Source organism: Cervus elaphus, chromosome 9 (genome assembly GCF_910594005.1).
Source record: "Cervus elaphus chromosome 9, mCerEla1.1, whole genome shotgun sequence".
In the NCBI taxonomy this organism is placed as follows: domain Eukaryota; kingdom Metazoa; phylum Chordata; class Mammalia; order Artiodactyla; family Cervidae; genus Cervus; species Cervus elaphus.
The window spans coordinates 19,983,174-19,996,614 of NC_057823.1; the positions used below are offsets into that span (position 1 = coordinate 19,983,174).

At 41.6% G+C, this 13,441-nt stretch overlaps 1 protein-coding gene across 1 annotated transcript in view; it reads right to left on the reverse strand.

Moving 5' to 3' along the window:
- Positions 1 to 13,441, reverse strand: part of LOC122699602 (adhesion G protein-coupled receptor E3-like) — a 44,431-nt gene that overhangs the window by 12,587 nt on the left and 18,403 nt on the right. The window contains exons 9-14 of the mRNA XM_043911763.1: positions 12,155 to 12,241; positions 10,805 to 10,982; positions 7,262 to 7,381; positions 5,983 to 6,176; positions 2,456 to 2,614; positions 658 to 852 (exon numbers count right to left, since the gene is read on the reverse strand). Coding sequence (XP_043767698.1) covers positions 658 to 852; positions 2,456 to 2,614; positions 5,983 to 6,176; positions 7,262 to 7,381; positions 10,805 to 10,982; positions 12,155 to 12,241 — 933 coding nt within the window. The remainder of the gene's footprint in view (positions 1 to 657; positions 853 to 2,455; positions 2,615 to 5,982; positions 6,177 to 7,261; positions 7,382 to 10,804; positions 10,983 to 12,154; positions 12,242 to 13,441) is intronic.

Here is a 13,441-nt window from a genome sequence, read left to right on the forward strand (position 1 = left end):
AACCTTGAGCTATGCTCAGGAGATTGTCAGACAGAGACAAGTACTGTGTAATCCTTTATTCATGGAGTTGAAAAATCTCAGATTCCTGAAAAAAGAAAAGAGTAAAAACCCGATTGCCAGGAGACAGAGGTGGGGGTTGGGATGATAAGGCTGATATAATTTGTGGGTATGAATGTATAACGAGTAATAAGTTACCCAAGGGAACACACAGTTCCATGAATATACTGAAAGCCACTGACATGTACATTTAAAAAGGGCAAACTATATATGTATGAATTATACTGTTGACACTATGTATAAAATAGATAACTAACGAGCGCCTACTGCACAGCCCAGGAAACTCTCCCTAATGCACTCTGGTGACCTGGATGAGCAGGAAGCCCGAAGGGGAGGGATATACGTGTATGTGTGACTGACCCATTTTGCTGAAGAGCAGAAACTAGCACTACCTTGTAAAGCAACCATACTCCAATAAAAACAAAAGAAAAAGCTGTTTTATAAAAAGAAGGGAATTCCCTGGCAGTCCAGTTTAGGAATTGGCACTTTCACTGTTGTGGGCTTAGATTCAATCTTTTGTTGGGAACTAACATCCTACAAGTCATGTAGCATGGCCAAAATAAAAAATAAGTAAGAAAGGGTTTTGGCTAATTCTCCTACCTTGGGCTCCGTCCGTGTGATGCCTGTGAGGAAGAGGAGGTGGGCCAGGAAGAGGCAGATGGAGAGCTGCAGGTGGAGGGAGGTGCTGGTGTTCTGGATGGGTCGACACAGGAGGAAGGTGAGGGCCGCCAGGAGGAGGCAGAGCAGAGACAGGCTCAGCCCCACGTGGGTGATCATGGTCAGCACGGGATCCTCCTAGATGCGGCAGGAGAAAAGAGACTCCAGCTCATTTTTGTTTTGGATGCTGTGGTTCCCAATAACCCAGGTCTTAGAACCCTCCATGCAAGGTGTTAATTTCCTTGTGAGAAACTGAACAGATCAATAGTGGCCAAACTGAAGTTCCCTCATAGTCCACCGGTGAAGAATTGGCCTACCAATGCAGGGGACGTGGGTTTCATCCCCGGCCCGGGAAAGCCCGTGTGCCACAACTCCTGAGCCCACCTGCTGCAACTACCGAGCCTGTGTGCTGCAACTAGTGAGCCCACATGCCCTAGGAGCCCACTGTTGGGCTCCTCCGCAACAAGAGAAGCCATCACAATGAGCAACCTGGGCTCCACAACTAGAGTGGCCCTGGCTTGCCATAAATAGAGAAAGCCCACGTGCAGCAATGAAGACCCAGGCAGCTGAAAGTAAATAATTAATTTTTAAAAAAGATTTAGAAAATCACAATGAAACATGACTCTCATCCCAATAATAAGAAAATGATAGCCAACAAAATTGTAAGTTTTCTCGATCTCATTGGAGAGCCAAGTTTACACAGCAAAGAGGCAACATTAACTCAAGTTCTTCCCAAGAAGGATGAGACAGAACTATTTTGATTTTAACAGAGCACAGAAGGAACATGTGGTTGCTACAAGACTGCATGTGGAGAAATCCACCAGAAATTCCTAAAGGCTGAGTGCAGTGGTTTTGGATGACTAGGTTTCCCAGATACAAGGGGTGTTTCACTCACAAGTTCTACCCCATGAAAACATGGAAAGAGGCTCCATGCCACTAGTCATCAGGGTTGTACACATTAAAACCACAATGAGATACCATTATACACCTCTTAAAAGGGTTGTATTATTTTTAGCAGGAAAAAGAGAAATTTGTATTAACGCATATATAGAAAGGGTTAGTCACTCAGTCGTGTCCGCCTCTTTGCGACACCATGGACTATAGCCAGCCAGGCTCCTCTGTCAAAGGGATTCTCCAGGCAAGAATACTGGAGTGGGTTGTCATTTCCTTCTCCATGGGATCTTCCTGAAAAACAGAACTGATGAACCTATTTGCAGGGCAGGAATAGAGACTCAGATGTAGGACTTGTGTTCACAGAGGGGAAGGGAGAGGGTGGGACCAGTTGAGACAGCAGCACTGGAACATATACACTGTGGCTTCTCAGGTAGCACTGAAGCAAGAACATTACCATGTGTAAAATAAATAGCTAGCTGGAAGATGCTGTATCGCACCGGGAGCTCAGCTTGGTACTCTCTGATGACTTAATAGGGTGGGATGGGAGTTCTGTAAGAGGGAGACTCAAAAGGGAAGGGAGTATATTTATACACACACACACACACACACATATATACTTATGTTGGTGTACGTATTCATGTTGGGATACAGCAGAAACTAACATAACATTGTAAAGCATTATTCTTGAATTTAAAAAAATGAAAAGAAAAAAAGGAAGAAGAGAGGAAGATACATAGCTGTTACTCTGTGAATATTTTTTCATTCTTTTTGAAGATCCCTGCCTTCCATCCCAGCACCGTCCTACAGCAGAGCTGATTTTCAGTGTCATGTGTGTTTACATACATACCTTCAGCTCGACCGAGGCCACGAGGACAGCAAAGGTGGACAGATGGCTGCAACTGCATACAGTTTGAGTTCCGTTGTAAAAGATTACATGGCACCCTTCATTAGACCAGACCGGCTCGTCCCAGTAGACGCAAAGAGTCTTTTCATTTTCCCCTATCATCTGGAAAGAAAATTGCTGGTTCATGAGACACTATCATTTAAAATCTGAAGTTTTCCACACATACATGCACACACACACGTAGGCATGCTCACACACAATGAAATACTATTCAACCATAAAAAATGAAATAATGCCATTTGCAACACAGATAGGCCTAAAGGATATTATGCTTAGTAAAATGTCAGGCAGATAAAGACAAATACTTTTATATTATTTCCTATGTGTGGAAACTAAAAAATAAACAAATGAATGGAATATACAAAACAGAAACAAACTCACAGACATAGAAAACAAACTTATGATGACCAAAGTGGATAAGGAAGAGGGGAGAGACAAATTAGGACTATGGGATTAATAGATACAAACTCTTACCTATAAAAGAGATAAGCAACTACAATTTACTATATAGCACAGGAAACTATCCCCATTATTTTGTAATAACCTATAATGGAATATAATATGCAAAAATACTGAATTACCATATTGTATGAATGCGTGCATACTTAGTTGTGTCTAACCAGGATCCTCTGTCCATGGAATTTTCCAGGCAACAATACTGGAGTGAGTTAACTTTTCCTCCTCCAGGGAATCTTCCCGACCCAGGGATCAAACCCGAGCCTCCTTCGTCTCCTGCACTTGCAGGCAGATTCTTTACCACTGAGTCACCTGGGAAGCCCACTATGTCATATACAGGAAACCAACACGGCATTCTAAATCAACTATAATCCAATAAAATTTGTTATATTAAAGTTTTTTGTTTTCTTGGGAAGAAAGTTATGACCAGCCTAGACAGCATATTGAAAAGCAGAGACATTACTTTGTCAACAAAGGTCTGTCTAGTCAAGGCTATGGTTTTTCCAGTAGTCATGTGTGGATGTGAGAGTTGGACCATAAAGAAAACTGAGTGCTGAAGAATTGATGCTTTTGAACTGTGGTGTTGGAGAAGACTCTTGAGAGTCCCTTGGACTGCAAGGAGATCAAACCAGTCCATCCTAAAGGAGATCAGTCCTGGGTGTTCATTGGAAGGACTGATGCTGAAGCTGAAACTCCAATACTTTGGCCACCTGATGCGAAGAGCTGAGTCATTTGAAAAGACCCTGATGCCAGGAAAGATTGAAGGCGGGAGGAGAAGGGGACGACAGAGGATGAGATGGTTAGATGGCATCACCGCCTCAATGGGCATGAGTTTGGGTGAACTCTGGGAGTTGGTGATGGACAGGGAGGCCCAGTGTGCTGTGGTTCAGGGGGTCGCAAAGAGTTGGACAGGACTTAGCGACTGAACTGCTACAATTTAAATGTAACGTTCCATTTACAATAATTGCAAAATTTTGTTTACGCAGAAACAGACTCATAGACATAGAGAACAGACTTGTGGCTGCCGGGAGTGGAGGGGGTGGGGAGGGAGAGGGATGGACTGGGAGTTTGGCATTCGTAGATGCAAACTATACATTTACAATGTATAAACAACAAGGTCCTAATATATAGTATGGGGAATTATATTAACTATCTTGTGAAGACAATTTTTAATGTGTTTTAAAAATCATGGGATTCAGTTTTTCTTTTTTATGGCTTTGCTGCTGCTGCTGCTAAGTCACATCAGTCGTGTCTGACTCTGTGTGACCCCATCGATGGTAGCCCATCAGGCTCCCATCCCTGGGACTCTCCAGGCAAGAACACTGGAGTGGGTTGCCATTTCCTTCTCCAGTGCATGAAAGTGAAAACTGAAAGTGAAGTCGCTCAGTTGTACCCGTCTCTTCGCGACCCCATGGACTGTAGTCTGCCAGGCTCCTCCGTCCATGGGATTTCCCAGGCAAGAGTACTGGAGTGGGTTGCCATTGCCTTCTCCGTTTGATGGCTTTACTGAGGTATAATTGATATACAAAGGTCAAAAATCTGCCTGCTAATGCAGGAGATGCAAGAGACATGGATTCAATCCGTGGGTGGGGAGGATCCCCTGGGGTAAAAAATGGCAACCCAATCCAGTATTCTTGTCTGGAGAATCCCATGGACAGAGGAGCCTGGTGGACGACAGTCCATAGGGTCATAAGAGTCAGACACGACTGATCACACGACACACTACGTAAAACGTGATGAATTTGGATATGTGCAAACACCTGTGACACCATCACCACCATCACAGTAACAAAACAAACCCAACACTTCCTGAAGTTTCCTGGGTCCCTTTGTTTCTGCTTTGTTTGTTTGTTTGTTTTTGTGGTAAGATCACTGACTATGAGATCTACCCTCTTAGCAAATTTTGAAGTGCATGATACCATATTCACTATAGGCTTTGTTATCTAAAGTATCTTTTACTTAGAACTGGAAGACCAGAGAACGTCTTTTCAAATTCTTCTTCAATTAATTAGAGGCTCAAGTTTCTATTCTGGGGTCAGAAATGAAATCCTAATATTAAAAAAAAAATCTTTCATCTGACTTAAAAAATTTTTTTTTATTTTTGGCTGTGCTGGGTCTTCATTACTTGCAGTGTTTTCTCTAGTTTCAGAGAGCAGGGCCTACTCTCTAGCTGTGGTGCACGGGCTTCTCACTGTGACGGCTGGCTTCTCTTGTTGCTGAGCGCGGGCTCTAGGGCACGTGGGCTTCAGTAGTTTCGACACATGGGCTCATCATTGCAGCCTGAGGGCTCTAGAGCGCAGACTCAGTAGTCATGGCACACAAGCTTAGTTTCCTTGAGGCACGTGGGCTCTTCCCGGACCAGGGATCAAACCCATGTCTCCTGCGTTGGCAGGTGAATTATTTGCCACGGAGCCAACAGGGAAGCTGTCATCTGACTTTTAATTTTTTAAGTTGAGTCTTTTATTTTTTCCAGCTTTATTGAGGAATACTTGACAAATATAACTGTACATACTTAAAGGATGTGAATTGATGATTTCACTTTAAGAGACCTTACTGTGAACATCTTGGGCTTCCCTGGTGGCTTGGTGCTAAAGAATCTGCCTGCCAGTGCAGGAGACACGGGTTTGGTCTCTGGGTCGGGAGGATCCCCTGGAGGAGAAATTTCCAACCCACTTCAGTGTTCTTGCCTGGAAAATCCCATGGATGGAGGAGCCTGGCTGGCTCGGGTCCATGGGATTGCAAAGAGTCACGTTTCCCAACAGTAAATAAGGCTATAGTTTTTTTTTTTTTTTAATCACTTTTTAGTCTGTTGAAGGAATAATTCCCATCATGTAATTTTTGGAGTAACTCTTCACCAAGGACTGGGTTGAATTTCAAATCTCCATCAGCAATTACTGATAAATCAGCCTGGGCAGAAAGAACTGACTGTAAAAGCCATACTTTTTCACTACTGGGTTTATAGGTATGATCAGTAGCAATTTCTAGGTGCTCAAACAAGTGGATGCTTTGCCCACCTGTATATGGTGAAACGTGAAGTTCACGGGCTTGGCCAGGGAACAGTTCTTCTTGCATCCTGTGGTACCACTTATCACCTTGGAATTCAGCTGAAAGTGATCCAGCTTCTCATCAAGAGTTAGGTTTGCCTTAGACACGAAGGAGCCATCTAAGATGGACCCTAAAGACTTGTAAGAGATAAAGACCACAGCACCTGAAAGGAAGCAAAGAACCGATGAACCTGAGGAGGAGATGGAGAATGTGTTGCCAGTTAAGGATTTATATGGCCAGTTTCTTAGGAGTCAGATATGGAATGTAGGGCTCTGAATCCTAATCTATTAGACCATACACCCTTGAAAAATAGATGGGAGAGATTCCAAAATCTTTCCACTTGCAGGATGTTAAGGCTATGTCTGGATTCTAATAGAGATACCCTCTCTGTCCCTAGCAGCACAGTTTACAATAGTCAAGATATGGAAGCAACCTAAGCATCCTCCATAGATGAATGGATAAAGAAGTGGTATATATACACAATGGAATATTATGCAACCATAGAAAGAACGAAGTCTTTCCATTTGCAGCAACCTGGATGGACCTGGAGGGTATGATGTTATGTTAGTGAAATGAGTCAGACAGAGAAAGACAAGTCCCACATGATTTCACTTCTATGTGGAATCTAAAACACAAGACAAAAGAGAAACAGATTCATGGACACAGAGAACAAAGTGGTGGTTTCGAGAGGAGAGAATATGAAGGGGGCACGGGAAGAAGAAGTGTGACGGGGATTAAGAGGTACCAACTTTCAGCTGCAAAATATATGTCACAAAGATGTAATTACAGACAGAGAATATAGTCAAGGATACTGTAACAATTTTGTATAGTGAGGTGATCATTCATAATGTATAAAAGTGTCAGATCAGCCTGTTGTATGCCTGAAATTGAGCTTCCCTGGTAAAGAATTACTGCTCAGTGGTAAAGAATTCACCTGCAATGCAGGAACCACAGGTGACATGGGTTCGATCCCTGGGTTGGGAAGATCCCCTGGGGGAGGGCATGGAAACCCAAGGCAAGAATACTGGAGTATTCTTGGAGAATCCCCATGGACAGAGGAGCCTGGTGGGCTATAGTTCATAGGGTGGCAAAAAGTTGGACACAACTGAAGTGACTTAGCATGCAGCATGCATGAAATTAATATAATATTGTGTATTAATTGTTAATATAACTCAATAAAAAATAAGAGTAAATTTCCCCTGCCCCCAATTCTAGAGATGTTGAGATAATTTAGGCAATTTCTGTTACCTCCAGTTCCTCCTCCAGTGACAACAGTGCAATCGATGTCCATTGTCTCCTTTTCAATCTGTAATTTAACTATCTCATTTTCTGTTTTGCAGCCATTCTTGATGGTCAACGCTTCAATAACTAAAAAAACAGAAAATCTGCATGAATGTTGGAAATCCTTATAAACACTTATTTTATAATATAATCTCCTTGTCCATCTCACTTAAAAAATGACAAGGACTTCCCTGGTGCCCAGTGGTTAGGAATCCATGTTCCCAATGCAAGGGGCATGGGTTTGATCCCTGGTCAGGGAACTAAGATCCCACATGCTGCATGGTGTAGCAGAAAAATAAATAAAAATTAAATTAAAAAAATGGCAACTGTAGGAGCTTCAGATGAAAACTGGAGCTTGGGTGATGGAGTTGGAGTGGACACATAGAAGCTGTTGGCTTTATTTGGGTACCCAGTCTCTTATTGGAGGGAACAGATTCAATATACAGATAACCTCAGACACGCAGGGAAACCTGGCAAGCTGCAGTACATGGGGTCGCAGAGTTGGACAGGAAGGAGTGACTGAACTTACTTATGCAGATGACACCACTCTTAGAGCAGAAAGCAAAGAGAAACTGAAGAGCCTCTTGAAGAAGGTGAAAGAGGAGAGTTTAAAAATTGGCTTAAAACTCAACATTCAAAAAAACTAAGATCCTGGCATCTGGTCCCATCACGTCATGCAAATAGATGGGGAAACAATGGAAACAGTGATGGACTTTACTTTCTTGGGCTTCAAAATCATTGTGGACAGTGACTGCTGTCATGAAATTAAAAGATGCTTGCTCCTTGGAAGAAAAGCTATGACAAAGCTAAACAGCATGTTAAGCAGAGACATTACTTCACCAGCAAAGGTCCGTATAGTCAAAAGTATGGTTTTTCCAGTAGTCATGTATGGATGTGAGAGCTGGACCATAAAGAAGACTGAGCGCTGAAGAACTGATGCTCTTGAACTGTGTTGTTGGAGAAGACTCTTGAGAGTCCCTTGGACTGCAAGGAGACCAAACCAGTCAATCCTAAAGGAAATCAGTCCTGAATATTCATTGGAAGGACTGATGCTGAAGCTGAAGCTCCAATACTTTGGCCACCTGATGCGAAGAACTGACTCATTGGAAAAGGCCCTGATACTGGGAAAGATTGAAGGTGGGAGGAGAAGGGGGTGACAGAGGATGAGATGGTTGGATGGCATCACCGACTCAATGGACATGAGTTTGAGCAAGCTTCAGGGGACAGTGAAGGACAGGGAAGGCTGCCGCAGTCCACGGGGTCACAAAGAGCTGGACATGACTGAATGACTGAGCAGCAACAACAATATGTCAGTTACTATCGATACTATGGGCTTCCCAGTTGGCTCCGTGGTAAAGAATCTGCCTGCCAATGCAGGAGACACCAGAGATGCGAATTCCATCCCTGGGTCAGGAAGATCCCTTAGTGAGGAAATGGCAACCCATTCTAGTATTTTTGCCTGGGAAATCCCATGGACAGAGGAGCCTGGCAGGCTACAGTCCATGGGGTCTCAAAGGGTTGGATGAGACTTTGCAACTGAAAACTAACAACAAATAAAATAGATAACTAATGAGAATCTACTTTCTAGCACAGGGGACTCTACTCAGTGCCCTGTGGTGACTAAATGGGAAGGAAATAGGGAAAAAAAGAGGATATGTAGCTGATTCACCTTGCTGTATAGTTGAAATTAACATAACACTGTAAGGCAATCATACTTCAAAAAAATTAATTAAAAAAAGAATCATAAGACATCTTCTTTCTTCCCTTCATCTCTCCATACTCACTCTTCTGCCTCTTCTGTTTTGAATAAGCTACATATTTTCATCATCTACATATTAATCAACTTCAGCACCAAACTTTCTCTTTCTCTCAAACTCCACATGCACCCTGGCGGCAAATCCAGACCTTTTGATGAAAAGGCACCAGCCTTGGTGTGAATCTGATTTGGGGCACTGACTTCATCTGGCCCACCAGTAGATCTCTCTTGGCTCATCCCAATCATCTAACTGCATTCATTCATTGTTCCCTCAGAGCAGCCAGTGGGATCCTTTCAAAATGTGAATCAGATAGGGTCTCTCTGAATAAAATTCAGAGTTGTTACAATTCCCAGGAAGACCCTGCTTGATCTTGCCTTGCATCAGTTCCTTGACCTTCAGTCACTCTGCAAGTATTTCCAATGCACCAGGAATGCTCACCTCAAGCCCTCTGCCCAGGATCATTCTCCCCAAGATATGCACGCAGCTCATGCCTTCTTCTTCAAGCCTTCTCACAAATCTTGCCTTCTCTCCAAGCCTACTCTATTCACTCTAATTAGCATCACAAACTGCTTCCCTGACATTTGCTGTGTCCGTCACCTCCTCTCTAAGACAGACAAGTTTGATTACATCAAAAGTGAAAACATCTCCACTCAAACATCCTTTCAACAAACCACAGATTGGCAGAAGATATTTAGAGACATAAATGAGGTCCAACATATGTAAAGAGCTCCTAAATATCAATAAGATAACAATCAAAAACACAATGGACAAAGAGCAAAAGGATAAGGGAAAATGGACAAAAAATACATATCAGAAGAATCACAAAAAAGAAACCTAATGTCCAGCATAAAATAGAGACATCTAATCCACTAGTAATCAGTGATATGCAGATAAAATGATCGTGAGATATCATTGCATGATGTCAGCAGGAAAAAAGAGCCTGAAAACTTAGAGGTTGTGAGGGGGACAACTATACTTCAACAAAACAAATTTTTTTTTCGAGTTTTTTTTTTTTAACAAAATAAAATTTTAAAGTGGAATTTTATCCTCTAATTGATGACAACACCACAGCTTTTCTGTTCATATACTCATTCATTCATTTGACAATTACTAAATACTTCTAGGGTGCTCCTCTGATGGCTCATCAGGTAAAGAATTCACCTGCAATGCAGGAGACACAGGAAATTTGGGTTCAATGAGTCAGGAAGAGCCTCTGGAGGAGGAAATGACACCCCAGGTATTCTTACCTGGGGAATTTCATGGACCCAGGAGTCTGGCAGGCTATAGTCCATAGAGTCACAAAGAGTCTGACATGACTGAGTGGCTAAGTACACAGCACAAATCCTTCTAGTATCAGACACTTTACTAGGTGCTCCTTATGCCTTGTTAATTCTAAGAGTAAAGACTGCTTTATCCTTCAGTGTATCCTTGATAAAGATTTGTACATAAGAACCCTAGGGTGACTCTTGGATTAAAAGTGACAGTACACACAGCCACAAAAGATTCACTTTAAAAATAGGTTAGACTTGAAAGATGAATGGATGGTCCAGTCAAATGAACTTTCAAGCCTCATCCAATGCAAACTTAGGGTTCTGAAGAGAAATAAGATATTTCATGTCAAGTACGTACACAGATCTTGCCAGTGTAAAGAAAGAGAAGGCTGTTTTCTGCCAATGAAATTGTAGCTCAACCAGCATTTCCTGGACCCAATTAAGTTTGAGAGTCTGCCTGAGTATCGACGACCACAGCTTACCCATAAATTGTGACTCTCTCCTCAGCGTTCCTTCTGTGGGTAGACTGAGGGCAGCTTCATAGGCTGCCGACTGCACTGTGTGGAGATACTGTGTCGCAAAACGGGCAGTTTCTTCCTTGTGTTCCTGAGATGGCTTGGTGGTGATGTTGCTGAAGTTGCCAAAAGAATCGGCTATTTCCTGCCATACAAATAGTGAGTGTGCAGATGTAGAGAACAGATGTGTGGTTGCCAAGGGGGAGAGGGGTAGGAGAGAGATGGACTGGGAGTTTGGGATTAGCAGATGCAAACTATAATACATAGGATGGATAAAAAACAAGGTCCTACTGTATAGCAGAGGGAACCATACTCAACATTCTACAATACCTATATGGGAAAAGAAGCTGCAAAAGAATGATATACATATATAACTGAATGTCTTTGCTACACACCTGAAACTAGCAACATTGTCAATTAACTGTACTCCAATAAAGTTTTTAAACAAGAATAACATACTTAGGAATAAACAAAAAATAGAGTATGATACACAAATAAAAATATTTTAAAAACAATGAAATATGAATAAACAAAAAAATAATGGATGTGAAAATGACTATTGTCTAGGAGGAAATCATAAAAGGAAACTAAGCATACAGTTTCTATTTTCCAGATATTTCTTGAAAGCTTCCACAACTATGAGCTTTCTCTGGGAATATTTCCATTGCCTAATAGCAGAAGAAGGGAACAGTGTAGGGAAAAGACGCAAATGTTTAAACAAAGCAGGAAGAAACTCAGACCTTACACTGTCACTTCATTCCATTGTGAAGTAACTGAGTATTTTTAATTCACTGGTCTTAGATTTTTCATCACCGTCTACCTGGTTTCCTGGGTGGCGACGATCCCCTGGAGGAGGAAATGGCAACCTACTCCAGTATTCCTGCCTAGAAAATCCCATGGACAGAGGAGCTTGGAGGGTTACAGTCTGTGGGGTTGCCAAGAGTCGGACATGACCGAGCGACTGAGAACACGCTTATGCTACTTGGTTTCACCTTTGCTTTTCTGCTAAATCCCCCTGCCTTTGTACTCTCTCTCACAGCTTTTTAGTATACCTCTGAAGAAACAGTAAATTGTCATCCAATATGGGAAAATGTTTATTTTCAGAAAAGTAGGAAGGGAGAGACCTCTGTGTCCAATAGAAATAAGGTTAAAACACATGCGGTTTGGATTTCTCCTGTGATGTGGAGACCCAGAAAGGAAAAACAATTTGTCCCACCTAACTTATAATTAATTCCTTCAGGCATATTGGAGGAAGAAAAAGATGGAGAATTATCTACTGTGAGAAAACATTCACAGAAACTGGGAATGATTTCAAACCTGTAACACAAGTGTGACATTGTCATCTTCTGGTACTCCTTCTGTCACCATGGTAACAGAAGTGTCATTTGGGTCCTTGGTGGTATTCTAAAAGGAAAGAATAGAAACATATAATTGGCTTTCATTCAGTTAGAAGCATCCAGAGGTTGTTCTCACGTTCTCAGAAGCTTTATTAAAACACTTGGTCCTGGCAGAGAAATACTCTGACATATCTGTGAATACAAGACTGCAAAATTAAACACACTTGTTGGAGTTTAACACACACACACACACACACACACACACAATGTAAATCAAGTTCAATACATCGTTTTGGGACTAGTGGGTATCTATTTGAAAAGATTGAATCAGTTCAACACCCACCTCATTATTCCCAAAAATTATTTCTAGAGAGCTTACCTGTCAAAAATGCCTAAATATTCCCAACTATTAAGTTAATCTTTTTTTTTTCCCCACTGAGAAAATTAAAATTGGAGGAGGGGCAATTCAAATATATCAACTTTGGGGGATGGAAGTAAAACAATCAAATGCCATTCATAATAGTCAAAATATTAAAATTTATTTCTATTTTGTATAATATATTTTATATAAAATCTTTAGTTCTATATAACCTTTGTGTATAACAGATAGCGATGTAGACATACATGTCTTTCCGCTCTCCATTTTAATAAAAACAATTTTCATAGCATATTTACCTTTATTCTTTTTTTCCCAGCTTTATTTATTCTCCTCCTACTCTATTGTTTTCTTCTGGTTTGTGTGTGTGTAATTTCTTTTTTTAAAAATTAATTAATTTAGTTTAATTGGAGTATACAATACCGCGCAGGTTTTGCCATACATCAACATGAGTCAGCCATGGGTGTACATGTGTCTGCCAGTCCTGAATCCGCCCTCCCGCTTCCCTCCCCACCCCATCCTTCTGCATTGTCCCAGAGCACCGGCTTTGAGTGCCCTGCTTCATCCACTGAACTTGCACTGTTCATCTATTTTACATATGATAATGTACACATTTCAATGCAGTTCTCTCAAATCATCCCACCCTCACCTTCTCCCACATAGTCCAAACGTCTGTTCTTTACATCTGTGTCTCTTTTGCTGTCTTGCATATAGGGTCATCATTACCATCTTTCTAAATTCCATATATATGCATTAATATACTGTATTGGTGTTTCTCTTTCTGACTTACTTCACTCTGTATAATAGGCTCCAGTTTCATCCACCTCATTGAATTGACTCAAATGTGTTCTTTTTTATAGCTAAGTAATATTCCATTTACCTTTATTCTTG